Source organism: Gnatocerus cornutus, chromosome 1 (assembly GCF_029298725.1).
Source record: "Gnatocerus cornutus isolate USDA-ARS CGAHR chromosome 1, icGnaCorn1.1, whole genome shotgun sequence".
In the NCBI taxonomy this organism is placed as follows: Eukaryota; Metazoa; Arthropoda; class Insecta; order Coleoptera; family Tenebrionidae; genus Gnatocerus; species Gnatocerus cornutus.
Genome location: NC_142233.1, coordinates 36,234,340 through 36,251,540, shown reverse-complemented (window position 1 = coordinate 36,251,540; position 17,201 = coordinate 36,234,340). Strand labels below are relative to the sequence as shown.

Genomic DNA, 17,201 nt, shown 5'->3' with positions numbered 1-17,201 from the left:
GACAGTTCCGACCGTGACGGTCCAAACCGTTGGATAGATCATCTCTCTACTAGATTTATCGATTTCTGCATTCAAATTATTTTTTCTACTCCTATTTATACATGTGAAAATAGAATTTTCTCCATCGCATACCCTTAATGAAATAGATATTTTCCTACGACCCCATATGAAAGTGGCATTTTCCTCACGGTTAAGTGACTCCGAAAGTTGATGTTTTCGTACATCCATTTCCGAAAGTAAAAGTCACTAGTGTGATATGAATATATCCGCATAGACCTGTCAAAATTGACAGTTATTTTCAAATACAAATGTAACTCCTAAATTTTGATCTCAAATATCTAGACGATTCACTGTAAAACAACAAACATAATGAAAAAAATGAATTGGTTAGGTCGTTTTTGACAAACCAGTTTTGACAGGTCTGTGCGGATATATTCATATCACACTAGTGACTTTTACTTTCGGAAATGGATGTACAAAAACATGAACTATCTAAATATGTGGAATACGTCACTTTTTTATAAGGTTGTAGAAAAATATTATTAAGAATAGATAAGAAATGAACTATTGTCGAAACTTATCGGTTTCTTCCTGATGATGAATGGTCGTAGGAAAAATAGTGCACATAACTCGACGGAAAGTGTCTTTCATGTACTCGTGTAATATCGGCACTCGGCTGGCGCCTCGTGCATCTACTTTTACACTCGTGCGAAATTGGTCACTTTCCGTACTTGTTATGTAAATATCTATTATCTATTATCTATTATTAAATATGAATGTAACTGGCAGTTATACAGGGTCCGGCAACACTTGTGTCCACCCCCAAAATCGTCTTTAATTTTAAAGATAAAATTTTGAAAATTTGCATACGCTCACAGTTGACAAAGCTCTAGAAGCTGACGTAAAAATTTGTTTTTTATCACTGATAGTTTTGGCGTCGCGACGTCTTAAAAATGTAATTGTTAGGTAATTGTGAGGGTTTGTGATATCAACCCCTAATTTAATTTTTTTTTCAATATAAATATGTTAAAAATATCTGAGTTATTATTTTAGATTCAATGCAAATTGTCTTCAAAATTTGAGGAAAAAATGCTGTTTTATCAAGTTAGTTTCCAATTTTATTATGTCAAAATTGGGAACTACGTATACACCCATCTGTCAACATCTTGTGTCACAAATGACATCTATTCTTTGGCTCGCTTTAGATTGTAACAAAAGTCTTACTTGGTGAAATTGTCACTTTGTCGATGTTAATTAACGATTTCTGGTGTCCATAAAGTGCAACATGCCCGTGGTAATCAAAATTAACCTTTATAAAAGTGAGTGAAGTGACTTGTGAAATTTTGGTGTAAACGTAGATTGCCGCTGCACTGTCATAATTTTGAAAACTAACTTGATAAAGCAACGTTTTTTTCGCAAATTTTAAACACAATTTGCATTAGATTTAAAATAAAAACTCAGATATTTGTACCACAGTTATGTTGAAATAAAATTGAATTCGCGTATATTTCCGCAAAAACTCAAAAATCGCTAAAAATTATACTTCTTAGGCGTCGCGACGCCAACCAAACCGTGATAAAAAAACAAATTTTTACGTCAGCTTCTAGAGCTTTGTCAACTATGAGCGTATGCAAATTTTCAAAATTTTATCTTTAAAATTAAAGACGATTTTAGGGGTGGACACAAGTGTTGCCGGACCCTGTATATGTTTCCAAATCTTTCTTAACAAAACTTTAATTCAAAAGAAAAATCAAAATCGGACACTTATTTCCGGACAGAGGGAGTACATTTTAATAATCAGATGCAGAGAACGTCTAAAAATAACTTTAAATGAGCGGATTAGTTTCCTGTAATATTAATAAAATTAATACTCTCACGATGACAAAAAATAAATTATTAATATTAACGACAACTTTAGGAGTGGCTATAATTGTTGCCAGACCCTATGCAGATAATAAATTATGAAAAACGGATTACATTTTTATTGTACAAAGTGTTTATTAATGTTTCTAGCATCAAAGGTGGCCAGTAACATGTTAAATATACCTAGACCAGTGACATGTTATAATCACAGAATAGGTAATAATATACCTAGACGGTGAAAAGCTAGTGGTGGGGGTAGAAATCCGTGTTCCTAGCATGGGCCATCTTGGAAATAGCATTTGTGTATGCAATAATATAAATCTGATACACCGGCGTATCAAATGTTGCCTATATTGCAAGATCTGTTTTACACTTTAAAAGGTAAAAAAAATGTTATTATAACTTTTCTAAGATGTTTTTTCAAGGATGGCATTAAAATAAGTTGACAAGCGTCGTTATTGATTAAATAATGAGTTAAATAATTATTTATTTGTAAGAAGTCAATGGTAGTCTGTTTTCTTTTTTTGGTTGTAGAATTCTCAGTGATTTTTGATAAACTAGTTCCATTTTATCGTAATCCGATGATAATGAGTGTAAATACTAAATGGTCTGTAGTTTCTATAATGTATAATGTATAATTGTAATGTATAAAAATAATTTAAAATTGTAGGAGTGATCAGTTTTGAAAATTTTTAAAATGGTTAAATAAAACCTAGTTATTAATTAAAGCTCTTGTTTATAATTTTGGTCGTTTGGTATACAACTTTAGTCATAATTTATCAAATTTTGCATGTTTCTTTAGACTTTTTTCGGTGGTTTATTTAAACTTAGAGTAAAACATTACACTTGAAAATTGCGGGTTGCCTAAAAATTTGAATCCACTATTTCCAATATGGCTGGTGAGTAGGAACATCATGGCGGGTACTTTGCACCATCTAGGTTATTTAGTTAAAGTCAATGACCTAGACGGTGAAAGGCCGGTGGTGGGGGTAGAAATCCGTGTTCCTAGCCATCGCCGACTTCATCTTATACCAAGCCTGTTCAATTTTGATTTCTCCCCTTTGCAAAAAGTTCCCTCAAGGTCATCGCCGTACATACGCCAGCGACCCCAACGACGAAAAAACGTATCAAATTCTAGTGATAATTCTTTCATTTTGGTGACATTTCCGTCACTTTGAAAGTTGAAGTGATGATAGGTTAGGTATGTCGGATAAATTCATCAAAAATTACGGCATCTGGAATGCAAGGAAAGCGATTTCTCCGAACTTCCATAAAGAAAACAGATCATTCTCTTCGCGGAAACGGCTACTAATCAGAAATATAAAATTAAAAATCAAAAAATGCCAGAACGGTGTTTCAAGAAATCGTCGAGAGTGGCGCTAGCTTACGCACTCCTTACGTACTCATGGCCTACTTCGCGGGAACAGATCTCGGAAGCTATTGAACAGGCTTGGTATAGTTTATCCGGTGAGAGATTGGGATATTTCGACAGTTGACATATAGGTTGGTAGCAAATTATGCTACAAAATACACTAAAAACACTAAATTCCTACGCGAAATGGGTTGACAGGGTTTGTCAGTAACTGGGGTTATTTTGTTATTTTAAATTTAGCGCGTTTGGTACACTTTTTATCGCGTAGAGTTAGTGACTTTTCTGTCATTCAATCTCTCACCGTACAAACTATATAAGAGGCCTATTCTTGAACCGCACGAGATGAGTCGTATACGAGTTGCCACCGGTGACTTGACGCGAACGCTAAATTCGCACGCTCGAGTCCGAGCGAAAGCCGTATTTTTGAACCGTGCGAATCGAGACGTATAGGATTTCATCGGTCTTGATCGGACTCGCTCGAGCGTTCGCGTCAAGTCACCGGTGAGAACGCGTATACGACTCGTATACGTCTCAACTCGAACGGTTCAAGAATACGGCTCTAAGATGGAGTCGGCGATGTCCTAGCATGGCCATCTTGGAAATAGCATTTGTGTATGCAATGATATAAATCTGGTACACCGGCGTATCAAATGTTGCCTATATTGCAAAATCCGTTTTACAATTTGAAAAGTAAATAAAATGTAATTTTAATTTATCTAAGATGTTTTTTCAACGATATCATTAACACAAGTTGACAAACATCGTTATTTATTAAAATAATGAATTTTATAATAAAAATTTATTTGGAAGAAGTCAATAGTACGAGTAGTCTGTTTTTTTCTTTGCTGCCGTAGAATTTTCAGTGATTTTTGATAAACTAGTTTCAAAGTTATTGTAATCCAATAATAATAAGTGTAAATACTAAATGGTCTGTAGTTTTTATAAAGTATACAAATAATTAAAAATGTAGGAGTGATAAGTTTTGAAATTTTTTAAAATGGTCAAATAGAACCTAGCATTTTCTAATTAAAGCTCTTGTTTATTATTTTGGTTGTTTGGTATACAACTTTAGTCATAATTTATTAATTTTGCATGTTTCTTCAAACTATTTTCGGTGGTTTATTTCAACTTAAAGTAAAGCATTACACTTGAGAATTGCGGGTTGCCTAAAAATTTGAATCCACTATTTCCAATATGGCTGGTGAGTAGGAACATCATGGCGGGTACTTTGCACCATCTAGGTTATTTAGTTAAAGTCAATGAAGGTGGCTCTGGAATTCCTGTCGTACACCATTTTACTGTTTTTTTTTATAGTGAATATAACTATCTTGAAAATTATGTATAATGTTATTTACCTCAATGACGTTTCAGTTATAGTTTTGTGTCCAAGTTTTTGATTTTCAGGTTTCAAACCACAACTAGAATAGTTTATTTCTCAAAACTTACTTTACTCTATGTTTGAGGTCAACTGCAAATGTCAGTTGAAAAATCTAAACCCACATTTGTAATAAGCGGCAAATTTCATTGACATTTCATAGCCACCCTTGATGCTAGAAACATTTATAAACACCTTGTATGTGACCGCAAATACGTGCAGTTGACGCTCTTATTATTATTACAGCGCATGTAAACAAAGCTTTCAGGAACATATTTGCTGGGGACGATATAACTAGGGACGAAAAGGTTTAGGGACCAATTGCCGGGAGCAAACAGTCTTTTTAACGATGTATCATTAAGTTTCATAATTTTGCAAGTTATTAAGCAAAGCTGAAAAAACCAAAGTGAACGCGGGGTATTAAAAAAATACTTATTTTACAAATATCTTATCCGGAATTTTAAATTTTGAAGCAAAGTAAGGTAAACGTACCAGTGCCTAACTTTGACCTAATGGCTAATAATATTTGCAAAAAACATTAAAAATAAGGAATCCAAGGCTTAATTTTAAAATTCGTCAACGTTTGTGAAATCTACACATAAAAAAAAATTAATTATTAAAAAAAGCATTCTAATTTCCAAAGTAGAAAGAAAGAGTTAAAATCAGCAAGAAAATGCCTAATGTTTGGCGCAAAGTTGAAATCGAATAGCAGTAGGTAGAATAGCGGAGTATTTAAAATTTGAAGAAAACACATTGGCCGTTCAAAATATTGCAATATTAATATGTGATATCAAAATCCATTTAAGACAATTACCTTCTCGAAGAAATTATTAAATACTAGGAAACGAGCAAAACATAAAAAAAAACTCTTTTCACTATTGATTCCTTTAAAACTACATTATTGTAACGTTTAACATTGACGAAAAGCATGTTAAACTAAGCAATCCTCTTTTTATTAACAAGAATATTCATGGTATGTTGATTTTTAATTTTTAAACAATGCTGTTAAAGCTCTAGTCGTTGAAGGGATATTAGAGACAGGGACATTTGCCTTATATGAATTACTTAAATTTAAATTATAAACATTTAATTAAAAAAGTAATATTCTTAAGAAAATGAACATTCCACGTTCAGGTACTTGGTCCATTTCATATTTTTACGAAACTCTGGCTCGTGACGCAGAGATTGCAAACACTCCACGTACATATTATTGTACTTAAATTTAAATTATAAACATTTAATTAAAAAAGTAATATTCTTAAGAAAATGAACATTCCACGTTCAGGTACTTGGTCCATTTCATATTTTTACGAAACTCTGGCTCGTGACGCAGAGATTGCAAACACTCCACGTACATATTATTGTACTTTTTGCTAAACTGTGTTTGGGTGCTCATGTAGTAGAACCATTCCAATGCTTGAGTCGTACATATACTCCAATGATCGACATCTAATAAAGTCGCTATAGCTCGTGGAAAAATGTTGTACAAGTCTTCGCAATAGGAAAGGTCCTTAAGGAATACGCTGTATCCGGAGAAGACAATTGACGCCAGAATGAAGATGTCACACAAGAAAAATACTTCTCTTTGATCAGATTTTTCAGCCGTCATTGCTTGGATTTGTCCGATTAGTTCTAATAACCACAATACACATCCAGTGTTGTCTTTGTGAGTTGTGAAAACGGCAGCAAATTGCTCAAATATAAAAGGTTGCAACCTGGAAAAACGTAAAAATAAGTTATTGCTATAAGCGTCTTATTATTGTCTTATGTCTAGAGTTCGGACAAAATATTTAGCCTTATTCAGTCCTCAGGGCACATCACAGCGCGATCTAACCTCCACCTTATCAATACCTATTTATGATAGATCTAGGCGGATCTAGGCGGAGAAAGACAACAGGGGGAAAGAGTGATCTAGATAGATCTAGGCGGAGAAAGACAACAGGGGGAAAGAGTGAGGGTGATCTTAGCGATAACCGAATATTTTGTCCGAACTCTGATGATAACCATTGGTGTCGATGCATTCCTGCATACGGAATTTTTTAAAGGACGTTTGATAAAATTTTTCTAATATACTCATTATTCAATCTTTACTTTTTAACTAATTAATGATGACGATTTTACTTTGACTACTACCTGTACATAACCTTGTTTAAACATTTTTATGATAAGCGGCAGTCGATTGCAGTCAAAGTAAAATCGTAATTATAAAGTAAGGTAAACACAGGTAATCCAATTTCCACTAAACGGATCAACTGTAATATCCTTCCCAAGAATTTCAGAATAATTTAGAGCTCTTTAGAATTTCAGAACGTTTGATAAAAAATGTTTAAAATACACATTCAATCTTCACTTTTTAAATTGTTAATGATAACGCTTTTAATTTGGACTACCACCGACTGCCGCGATTTATCACAAAAATGTTTTCTTAACATGACAGAGTGCAGTGGGTGCAAGTAATGTTTAGTTAATGGTTTAACATGTTTAAATCTTCAAATTAAAACCATTACTTTGAGACCCCTCATTAAAATTATCCGATTCTTCGTCTTGTCTTGCTCATTGAACCTCACAGTTTCACTTACTTCGAATCTAAACCAAAATTCGTTTAAAAGAATGCAAAATGTTCGCCTATAAAGTGCGTTCTTTGATGTAAATCAAGCTTTCAATTCTTTAGGGAGAAAATTAGGGGAAAATTGAAGGTGGCGATTTTTGAGGTTAACACGTTGTCAAAGTCGAGTGTAATAATCAATGATTAATTAAAATTTTGTTGTACAAGAAAGGTTTCAATAGAGACTTAACAAGTTTTGGCGTTCTTGCTTAAGGCGATTAGTTTCTACGCATGCCAGTTGCGTCAAGGCCAAACGCTTTAGCTGTCAACTGTTACGGACTTACTTTGTAAAGGTACTTCCACTTTCCATCAAATCATTTAATACATTTAAAGGCGTAGTATCAGAATTCATGGCTATACTACATCGTATCTTAACAGCCTTCTTGAACCATTGCTCTCTCACCTCCTTGACACACTTGGGTGAGCTTATATCGTCCACACATTTAGACGGAAAGAGTATTATACATTCTAACAACTTCTCAAAAAGCTATAAATTGAAATGATTATGGCTCAGTTAAGAAACTATCCAACTAACCTTTGAAGAATCATTTAGATCATTACAAATATCATTGATAATTTGAGCAATCACGGCTTTATTCGCTTCTTGAATGTTTGGATTTTCTAAAGTCTGTTTAATATATGTGGTTACAGCATTTAAAAAAGATTCTTGTCCATTCATAAACAATTCCACAGCCCTGTACATAGTTATTTCAAAAAATGGTTTCAACGTAAACGGCTGTACACTATTAGCCAGATACTTTAGGTTGCGATATATGAGTAAAATGTCTTGTTCCTGTAACAAATAAAGACAAAGTCTGATAGCTTGATAGCACAATAAACGACTCACTTTGTGTTCCTTTGACACCGCTTCGATGTAGTTAACTATGAATCGTCTCGCAGTTCCGGATAATACGACTTGATGAGCTGCGATATCAACACAAAATTCTTTTGCTTCAGGTTCGTGGAAGAGTTCTTGCAAAAAGCACCAATCAAGTGGTGGCAATGGTTTATTGTATTCCTGACTAAAAATCCTCAGGCACTGCAAGTAGACTTCTTTGTGGATAGAATTGTTCCATTTCACCACTTTTGCTTTAATAAATGTAGATAACCCTCGAACCACGCTATTTAGTGGCAAGTAAGAGTAATCAACCGGTTCCCTTGTTCCTTTTACTTGGTACACGAACTTCAAATAGCTCATAATTTCTCGTGATATTAACTTGATAAGAAAGTTACCAACAATATTTAATTTCGATTCAGAACAATTTTTTAAAAAGTGAATCCAACACTGACCTAAAATGATAAAAACATGAGATCATTTGAGAAGAAGCAAATCTTTAGTTTCAATCCCGGCAATTCCGAATGAATTTACTTTATACGGAATTGCCTACAACTTCGCAAAATTTGGTATTACCTGGTACGAGCTGTCCACTTTTCCTTATATTAACACTCTCTTCACCACAAAACTCTTCTGGCATTCCCGCTACAATTTGCTCTACACGGAAATGTGTTAAAGCAGTCAAAGAGGCTGTCCACACCTCATCGTTTGGGTTGAACATTAAATACTCCCATAACTTGGCTACAACTTCTTCTATTAGTTGCGGATATGCTTCAGAATAAGATAAGTTTGGGATTTCCGATATAAGTGCACATAAACTGAAATTAAAAAAGTTTTACTAGATGCGAGAAAAGTGTAGGTATAATTTAAACCTTTGTATAACAGGAATCCTGTTCTCCGCTTGAAATATAGGCGATAGCGTGGCCCATGTTGTCACAGCATCAATAATCTCAGATTTGCATAAAAGAGTTATGCCATCAATAGCTAATGCAGATGGTACAGCACCATCAGCGTTGTTGCATTCGTTGAGGATTTTAGATAAGTGGGCGACAATTTCTTTCCCATACAATTCAGGCCTAAAAAATACATTTGATATTTCTCAGATTTAGCTACATTAGTTTTATCTCTTTTCTAATAGTCCTATCCAACAATAAGTGAATTCAGAGTATCCAATGTGTAAGCAATCATTTATATTTTTTTTCTGAGAAAATGCATTCATACGGAAGTTCTAGGTCTCATGAAGGAGCCGTTAATTATAGATTCAATCTTGCATTTTGAAAGTAAATTTGCGAAAAGCTCATTAATTTTAAATTAGAGCAGTAAAGTTAACCAATCAAATTTAAATTGTAACAATTGTTATTTATAAACTTTAACTTATTGCTCTAATTTAAATATTTGTAGGAAATTCACAAGTCAAGGCAGATTTTTATGGTTAATAAGTCTTTCGCGTGTTCTAGCACACTTGCATGCGGAGAAAAACAAATCTCAAATTAAGGATACGATAAGTTTGTTCCCGACAGTTTGCACCCGTGATTTGGTTTTCGACAATCCGTTCCTCACCTTTTTGTGTTGCTTTTGTCTAATTGAAGCGTTTAATGGATAAAGGGGCTATGTACACCTAGAAAATTTTCAACGGGGGCGGATTAAAATCAGATTTTCTCATCAACAAATCCTAAAATGGAATAGAGAATGACGTCTTTTCAAACAACAAACTGCACGGTCTTGGTTAATGTATAAAATTTGTTTATAACAGTATGAAAAAATTATATATAAGGTGTTTTCGCGACGATTTAATTTTTTTTAAATGTCACCACTTTCCCCATTAAGCGCTTCAATTATAGTTACTGATAATTATAATAAGAACAGATTCAAGTTTTATTAACTGCGTTGCAATATTTTTATGTAAATGTTACTTATCTAATAAATATGCTATTTCATTAAATAGTTATTAGAACTACATAATATTGTTTCTTTGATTACCTTTTTCTGTTATATTTAGCATTTACACCCTTATGAAGTTATACTCTTCATACAATGATCAGATAAAGAAAACATCTAAAAAATTAACTTTGAATAAGCGCATTAGTTTACTGCAATTACTAGTTTAAAATACCGATGACAAAAAAGCACCGAACGTCAATGATTAAACTGTAAAATCCTCAAATCGGACACATTATTCTATGATTATGAAAGTTCGCGTTTTTTAAATAGATTTTTCAACCGATAATTTCAAATTCTTTTTTTTAAATTAGAAATAGCAAACAATGGTAAAACGTTGTAGGTAAGATATTTTAAAAGCTTCGTCAACTTGTGTTTTAAACTAGCCACTCCACTTCAATCAAAAATGACTACAAATTTTAATCTTAAATAAAATAACTATAATGCACACTTACTTCATAGCACACAATTCTTTCAAAGTATGCGCTATCGTAACATAGAACTCCCATCGATCTCCCTGGCCACTATATGATTCAATTAGAAAACTCTCCAAATAAGGATAACACTTATTATCAATCTTCCATAGATCCAACATAAGTGATGTACTAAAGGATTTCAGCGTATCTCGTCCTTTATTCAATGCCAGGATTGTATTAACCACCTTTTGAAAGTTATTTCTGGTAATAGCCATCGTTGGTATAGCTTTCAACAGAAGATAATGCAAATTCGAGTCTACGACACTCGTCAGTTTAAAAAGAAGAACCGTGAGAATTCTAGACGCCAAAGTTTTATCACAATCGACACATTTCATAAGGAGATGAAATAATTTGGTGGTGATCATTTTATCCTCAAATTGCGATAAAAAAAGACCAACTAAAAAGTCGACGATTTTTGCGATAAAGAAAACTGGAGCTTTTTCTACTTTGACCACCCATCTTAAAATGTCGTTTTCAGTCTTCCAAAACTCCAGTAAGGCATATAATTCTATGAAAAAATAAGCTTCAATGTTGACAGTCAGTAATTGATGAGAGTTTTTTTTTAAAACAGAAAATCCTTTTGAGCGATCATTGGTGTTTTCTTTTTCTAAATAAGAAAAAATGTTGTTTGCATACAATGTTGCATCCAATATTAAATCAGACGCATTGGTCATCCATTGGAGAAGAGCAGACTTGACAATATTACAGGTGATGACATCATATTTTGTCCTAGAGATCACACCATTACCTAAAAATGTATTTTACCAAGTTGATCAAGTTGATTTTTTCCACTTACACAATTTTAGTAAATAAAGTAAATGCACCGCCGAACAACGGGAAATACACTTTGCTAGGATTAACAAAATTGGATTTAAAATTACAACATCAACATTATCCAATGAATTAAAAATACTCAAAATCATATCTCTTGGATCAAAATTATTTTCAATAAGTTGATATAATAATGTAGTTTGCCACAGCAGTAAAACATTTGGGTCCATCATCTGTTTATGTCTGTTCATATTAAACAATTCAATCAAAAAATCACTGTTGATTTGAAGGGTTTCTTTGTTTGCAAACTGGAAAATAATTTGTATTTTAAATAAAAAAAAAACAGTAAATTACCTCCATCCACGATAAAATATAATTAATGCAATTAGTGCCATATGTTGCTTCTATTTGAACCACAAACGTCCATAGTTTCTGTTGAAATGCTAAAATGTGGTCCCCATGAGGAGCGCAAAAAGTATAAAGGAACAAAGGCTTATATAACTCATTGTAATGAGAAATCATCCTGAAAATAAAGCGTATTATTTTAACATTACTGTATAACTTGCTGTCATTTTAAACCTTTTATCACCAGTCTTATATGTATATACAATTTCACGATATATTGAAGACCAGCAAGTAGGATCTTCTGTTAACATTATTAACAGAGGGTGTTGTGGTAGTCTCAGATTAAAATTGGAGTGATATGAATTACTTTTTACCACTTCTTTGTGTAAATCTGTTAGTAGTAAATTGTTGATAAGAAATGCGATATTTGGTGAGTACCTAAAATTAAATAATTATTATTAGTATTTTTACATTACAGAGATACCTACTTTGTGGTTGTTATAACAGAAACCAAATCAGTGATCACTGATTTTATCAACAATTGATCTCCTGCGCGAACTATGTTAAGTATCCCCTCTGCAGCCACTAGACTTGCAGAACTGTTACCGCTAATACACGTTTCTTTCAAAACCTTAAAATCCGGCAACTCCAAAATATCTTCATCTTTGGTTTTGATATTTTGAATCAATTTTGAGACAATCTGAGAACTGGTTATTGGATTGTCAGAATTTAGTTTGCTGTTTATATCCTCCATGTTCTATATATATATATATATATATATATATATATATAGCTTTAAACACTAAATTAAGGCATTTACATAAATTATTTCTAATTCCGTGCAAATTTGTAGGTTAGAATCTAAAAGTTCACATGTTTACATTCAGCGCGCACTAGATATTTCTGGACATTTCAAAGTGAACGTGTCAACGGGAAGGAGGGAAGGGATAAACTTATGGCTCATCAGCACCATAAAAGAGGATAGAAAATGAAATGAATTTCATTGGCGTTTGCGAACTTACAGTTTACCAAACTCTCTAGTGCGGTTATGGCTTTGACTTTTTAAATCGTTTACAGCCACCTTACCGCAAACTCCCAAAAACATAATAACCCTAAAGTGGTTGGGTCTTACCTGCCTTAAAATGAATTGTAATAACAGTAGATTTTGTTATACGGCAGAAAAGTGGTACTTTTTGTCGAGCAATTAAATTGCAGTAGCAAGCGTAGCGTAGCCGAGCGTATGCAAAATTGCGAGACAGCAAAGCCTTTTCGGCCAAATAACAAATACTGCTTTTTCTCCAAACGATAGATTCAGTTCCACGACCGACAATGAGTGAACGCAAATTAAACTATAAACATGGATGGCTATGCATGTAGTTGTCAATGATGACATTTACTGTAAAAAATATTAGTTTCAAGAGTTTCAAAGTTAAGATTGTGCAGGGCCATTCAAAATGTAAGTCTCAAATAGTAACCGTCACAAAAAGTACTTTTATCGAAACATGAACATTAAGATGTATCTAATACCTTTGTATGCTTACGTGTAAAGTACATCATAATAGTGATGATACAAATAATTCATAATAACATAGTTACTGTTTCATAATGGCATAGTTACCGTCTCATAATAACACAGTTGCCATTAATCCATAATATTCAACGTTTTTATGCAAACGAAAGCAACTCCAAAGACCAAAATTAAAAACATTCTGAAGATCTGCATTTATTTATATTAATTCTAACATAAAATATCTTGGAGAATGCTTTTCTCGCTGTTTCATCGCGTTCAAAACTTCCGTCAAAAACTGGAAATTTGCAGAACTGTTGAGTGGTAACATTGCCACCTTCGTACATGTTTCGATAAAGCTTTGTATTTACTACGGATATTAAGTAATTCATAAAAAACTCGGACGTTAACAAGTAACGTCCTCGTTCATTATGAATTACTTAATATCCTTCTCAAATAAATAGCTATTTCTGCCTAGGCAGCAAAAAAGTTTCCATGTCAACGAGCGCTTTTCATTACTTATAACAAAATTGCTTACTTCACTGTCTAAAAACGACTAAAAATAGTGACTTTTTGTGACGTTTGGAGAAGAATATTTTTACCCAGCTGGTCTTACAAATCGAAACAATGAAATTTTTCAAAGTAGCTAGCGTTTATCACTCTGATAGAGCAGTTATTTGAAACTTTAGGTACAATTACAATTATTCTTAATCATATGAAAACAGGAAAAAATTCTTAAAATGATTCTTTTTGAACAAATCATTATCGACATTAGTTTATCTAAAGCGATGAATGATTATAAATTATCATTAATTTTTGAAATTATCTAATTTTAGACGTCTATTTATTGATTGCTATACTTAATAGAGCTGATCGATAATAATAATCAAGACAATACATTCAAAATGCGTCTAGAAATTCTGGATTACCGGAAGTTTCTATATTTTTTTCGGCATTTTTAATGACCCTCATAAACTGCAGAGAAAGAGATAATTCGCGAAAAAAATGAAAAGGTGTATTTTTGTGGTCGTTTATTAGAAAAAACATGAATTTATCTACAATATTCAGTGTTAATTTACATCATTGGGTGTAATTGTTGTTATATCTGAACCTACAAACCGATCTGTACCAGATTTGAAGCGTTTTGAGACAAAATTGCACACTACAATCATTGTATTATAAAACTTTGTTAACTCCTCTTGTTAATTCAGAATGCATTGGGTTCCCCGACGCCCAAATAGTTGTCTTAAAGAGTTTGTTAATCATACTTGGGGTATTTAATGGGTTTTAACTGGTTTTCTTTTAACATTCCTTTGAGGTTACGTTTGCACTTTGTCAATCATTTACTGTACCTCAAAGAACGAAATACCCACCATGTATCCGTTCGCTATTCCTTGGTTCACTTATCTAAAAGTAGATTTTTCAATAAAAACCTTCTGATAGCACTGTTATTATTGTTTAGCTGATTTGCTGGTTTGGTTTGTAATGCGAGCCATTTCACGTAATAACCTTAAACCATGCGTTACCAACACAAGAATCTATTAAAATACTGTAGAAGGAATTAAACTACTACTTCGAAAATGTGAATTCACCTGAGGAAGATGATTTTTTGAGCGACAAATGCATTGTTTCTTATGCACCTTCACAACAATTATGCTTCTCAGTAGTGTTAAAATGCGCCACCAGAGGTCGTATCGGAACATTTTCATCGCGAATTAGCGGATGAGATTTTCTTGGACGGTGGATGAAAATGGATGGTATAATCTGATTATCTCAGGTATATAAACTCACCAAGACACCAAGTTTTTGGGACTACCGGTTCAACACGACGGTTTTTGCACACAAACCTCGGTTTTTCCGACCGTTTCGTTCCAACCGTCGAAACCGTCGTTCAAAACCGTCCTGCAAGAACGAGGTTTGTGGGGCCCTCAAGGCAGATGAGACCCAACCACTTGAGCGTTATTATGTTTATAGGGGTTTGCGGTAAGGTGGCTGTAAACGATTTAAAAAGTCAAAGCCATAACCGCACTAGAGCGTTTGGTAAACTGTAGATGAAAGAGTTTGCGAATTGGGGGCTATTCGGGTGTCAATAGATGGCGCCACCAAACTACAAATGGCGGTTTTAACGGTGAACAACAATATCTTACAAGCAACAAAAATTTGCATTTTTTTTTTGTTTAAAATGCCCTTCGATGCAGATAATTGTCTTAAAGAAACAAGCATTCTTCGGACATTTAAAAGAAGGCTGTTGTGGACTTATGCCGGTTCAGATTAATAGTTCTTGACGATTTTATTCTGTAATTCGGCTCTGGTTTTAAAAGAAAGTTACATATTTATATAATAGTCACGGAAATGATGCACCTGTGGCTATTGAATGTTTTCCAACAATTTTTTTGCAAGTAAAATCCATAAACTAACATCAACGTAGCTGTATTTGGCTTTTTTCAATTTTGTAATTTTAGTGCCTGCGTTTTCTGCCAATTTTCAATATCTCATGAAACAAATTGTTACTACAAGACTTCTTCCAACATTTAACAGCGTCAGTGAACCTGATTCGTTTAGTTATGTTAACATTTCTTGCCAATTTACTCTTGAACAATGACACATTTGACCATTGAATATTACTACACAAAACGACAAATCACTTTTGTCATACGCAGAAAAGGGCCTAGACACAAAGTAAAAGTATTTCAAATTGTTAATTTGCAAAATTCAACAACGAAAACGGTTCAAAAAAACTTTTCAAAGACAGGCCGTTTTTGTTGTTCACCGTTTCGGCGTTTCAGACGAACGACGATAGATGTCGCACCCTTCGCCAATTTTCCCAATACCTTTTTTATTTGACGCCGACACCAATAGTTGCCAGTGGCGGGTTCTCGTAGAAAAAAAAAGGATACGTACACAACGTATATTTACGACCTGCATGTGGATTCGTGCAGTTCGATTGTTTCTCGAGATATGCATAGCCTTATACCTTTTGGGCTTGGGTCACTTTAGTTTGGTTTTGACAAAAACTAGAGTGCCAAACAATTGTCACATTTGACATGATTAATCAGTGGCGGCACAAATGTACTTCAAGCTGATTATTTAATTCGAAAAACAAATCGTATACAAAATTATAAAACCAATCATCCCTATGTCCAGTTGTCCCTAGTTCCACTAGTTCCGATCTAAACCAAAATATAAATGCCGCAACAAGGAATGATTTATTCTAATCTCAGGACCATTGCGAAATTGTTCACCACACATTGACAGATACCTGACAGCGTATGCCTGTGTCACAAAATGTCAGGTGTGACATGGGTGACATATTGCTCCACAAAAAGACTTGATTTCTTAAATTTTCCAAATATCCAAACTGTGACGTGATTGGTTACTTTTACGTCCTTCCACTGCTTACAAGAATTGTTAGGAAAAAAAATTCTTCGAGATTTTAATTACTACCACCTTCATAACATTGTTGTTACAGTTACAGCTTTACATACCCAACATCTTGTATATCTTAAAAATTTAACTTTATTTATTTTTTCAATTATTTATAAAAATATGTCAAACTTGAAGTTTGGTTGCGGGTCGTCTAAATTTCGCCTACCTGTGAAAAACTGAGAAAGGATAAGGAAAACTAAAATAAATGATTTATTTTATTTTATTAATAAAATATTATACAGCTTATTTACATTTTTTTTTAATTTTAACTTTGGAGATTATAATAAACTATTTGATCTTATACCAGAGCTTATTACTATCGGTCCATTCATTAAAAAGTTAAGTTGGCAGCAGCCCTTAGCGATTTTTATAGGTAACAATTGTCTTTCACGGCATTGCTAAAACTTGTCAAATTTCTATTAAAATCATTCTTTTGCAACAAATTTTTAATTAGTTATTCACACACAACTTTGACAACGTGTTAACCTCAAAAATCGCTACATTCAACAAAGGAATTGAAAGCCTAATTTACACTCAAAAACTTTTGAAAATTTACACAGGAAAGTGGACTGATAGCAATGAGCTGCACTAGAAAACTATTTGCAAAAGTCGCAGACCTAATGATCGGTGTCTGCCCCAGCCAAGTCCGGACTAAGGGGGGGGCTAAGGGTGCTGTAGCACCGGGCCC

The 17,201-nt window shown here is 33.5% G+C and overlaps 1 protein-coding gene across 2 annotated transcripts; it reads right to left on the bottom strand.

Annotated features, from left to right (window-relative positions):
* Positions 1-5,847: 5,847 nt before the first annotated feature.
* On the bottom strand, positions 5,848-12,361 carry LOC148182192 (focadhesin). 2 transcript variants are annotated; one of them, XM_088044737.1, is made up of 11 exons: positions 12,069-12,360; positions 11,815-12,018; positions 11,590-11,758; positions 11,261-11,543; positions 10,444-11,212; positions 8,923-9,126; positions 8,627-8,868; positions 8,063-8,505; positions 7,751-8,008; positions 7,500-7,702; positions 5,848-6,325 (listed from the first exon to the last, which is right to left on the bottom strand). In XM_088044737.1, the coding sequence occupies exons 1-11, from the start codon at positions 12,332-12,334 to the stop codon at positions 5,869-5,871; spliced, it is 3,498 nt and encodes a 1,165-aa protein (XP_087900863.1). In that variant the 5' UTR covers positions 12,335-12,360; the 3' UTR covers positions 5,848-5,868. The 2 variants fall into 2 exon arrangements, with proteins under 2 accessions (XP_087900863.1, XP_087900855.1); XM_088044729.1 differs by having other exon boundaries at positions 7,751-8,505; positions 12,069-12,361.
* Positions 12,362-17,201: the final 4,840 nt, after the last annotated feature.

Coding starts and splice junctions, on each gene's coding strand:
- LOC148182192 (XM_088044729.1), bottom strand. CDS start 12,334: ATGGAGGATATAAACAGCAAACTAAATTCTGACAATCCAATAACCAGT. Junction 9,127..10,443: donor AAAGAATTGTGTGCTATGAA/GTAAGTGTGCAT, acceptor TGTATTTTTTAG/GCCTGAATTGTATGGGAAAG. Junction 7,703..7,750: donor ATCTAAATGATTCTTCAAAG/GTTAGTTGGATA, acceptor TTCAATTTATAG/CTTTTTGAGAAGTTGTTAGA.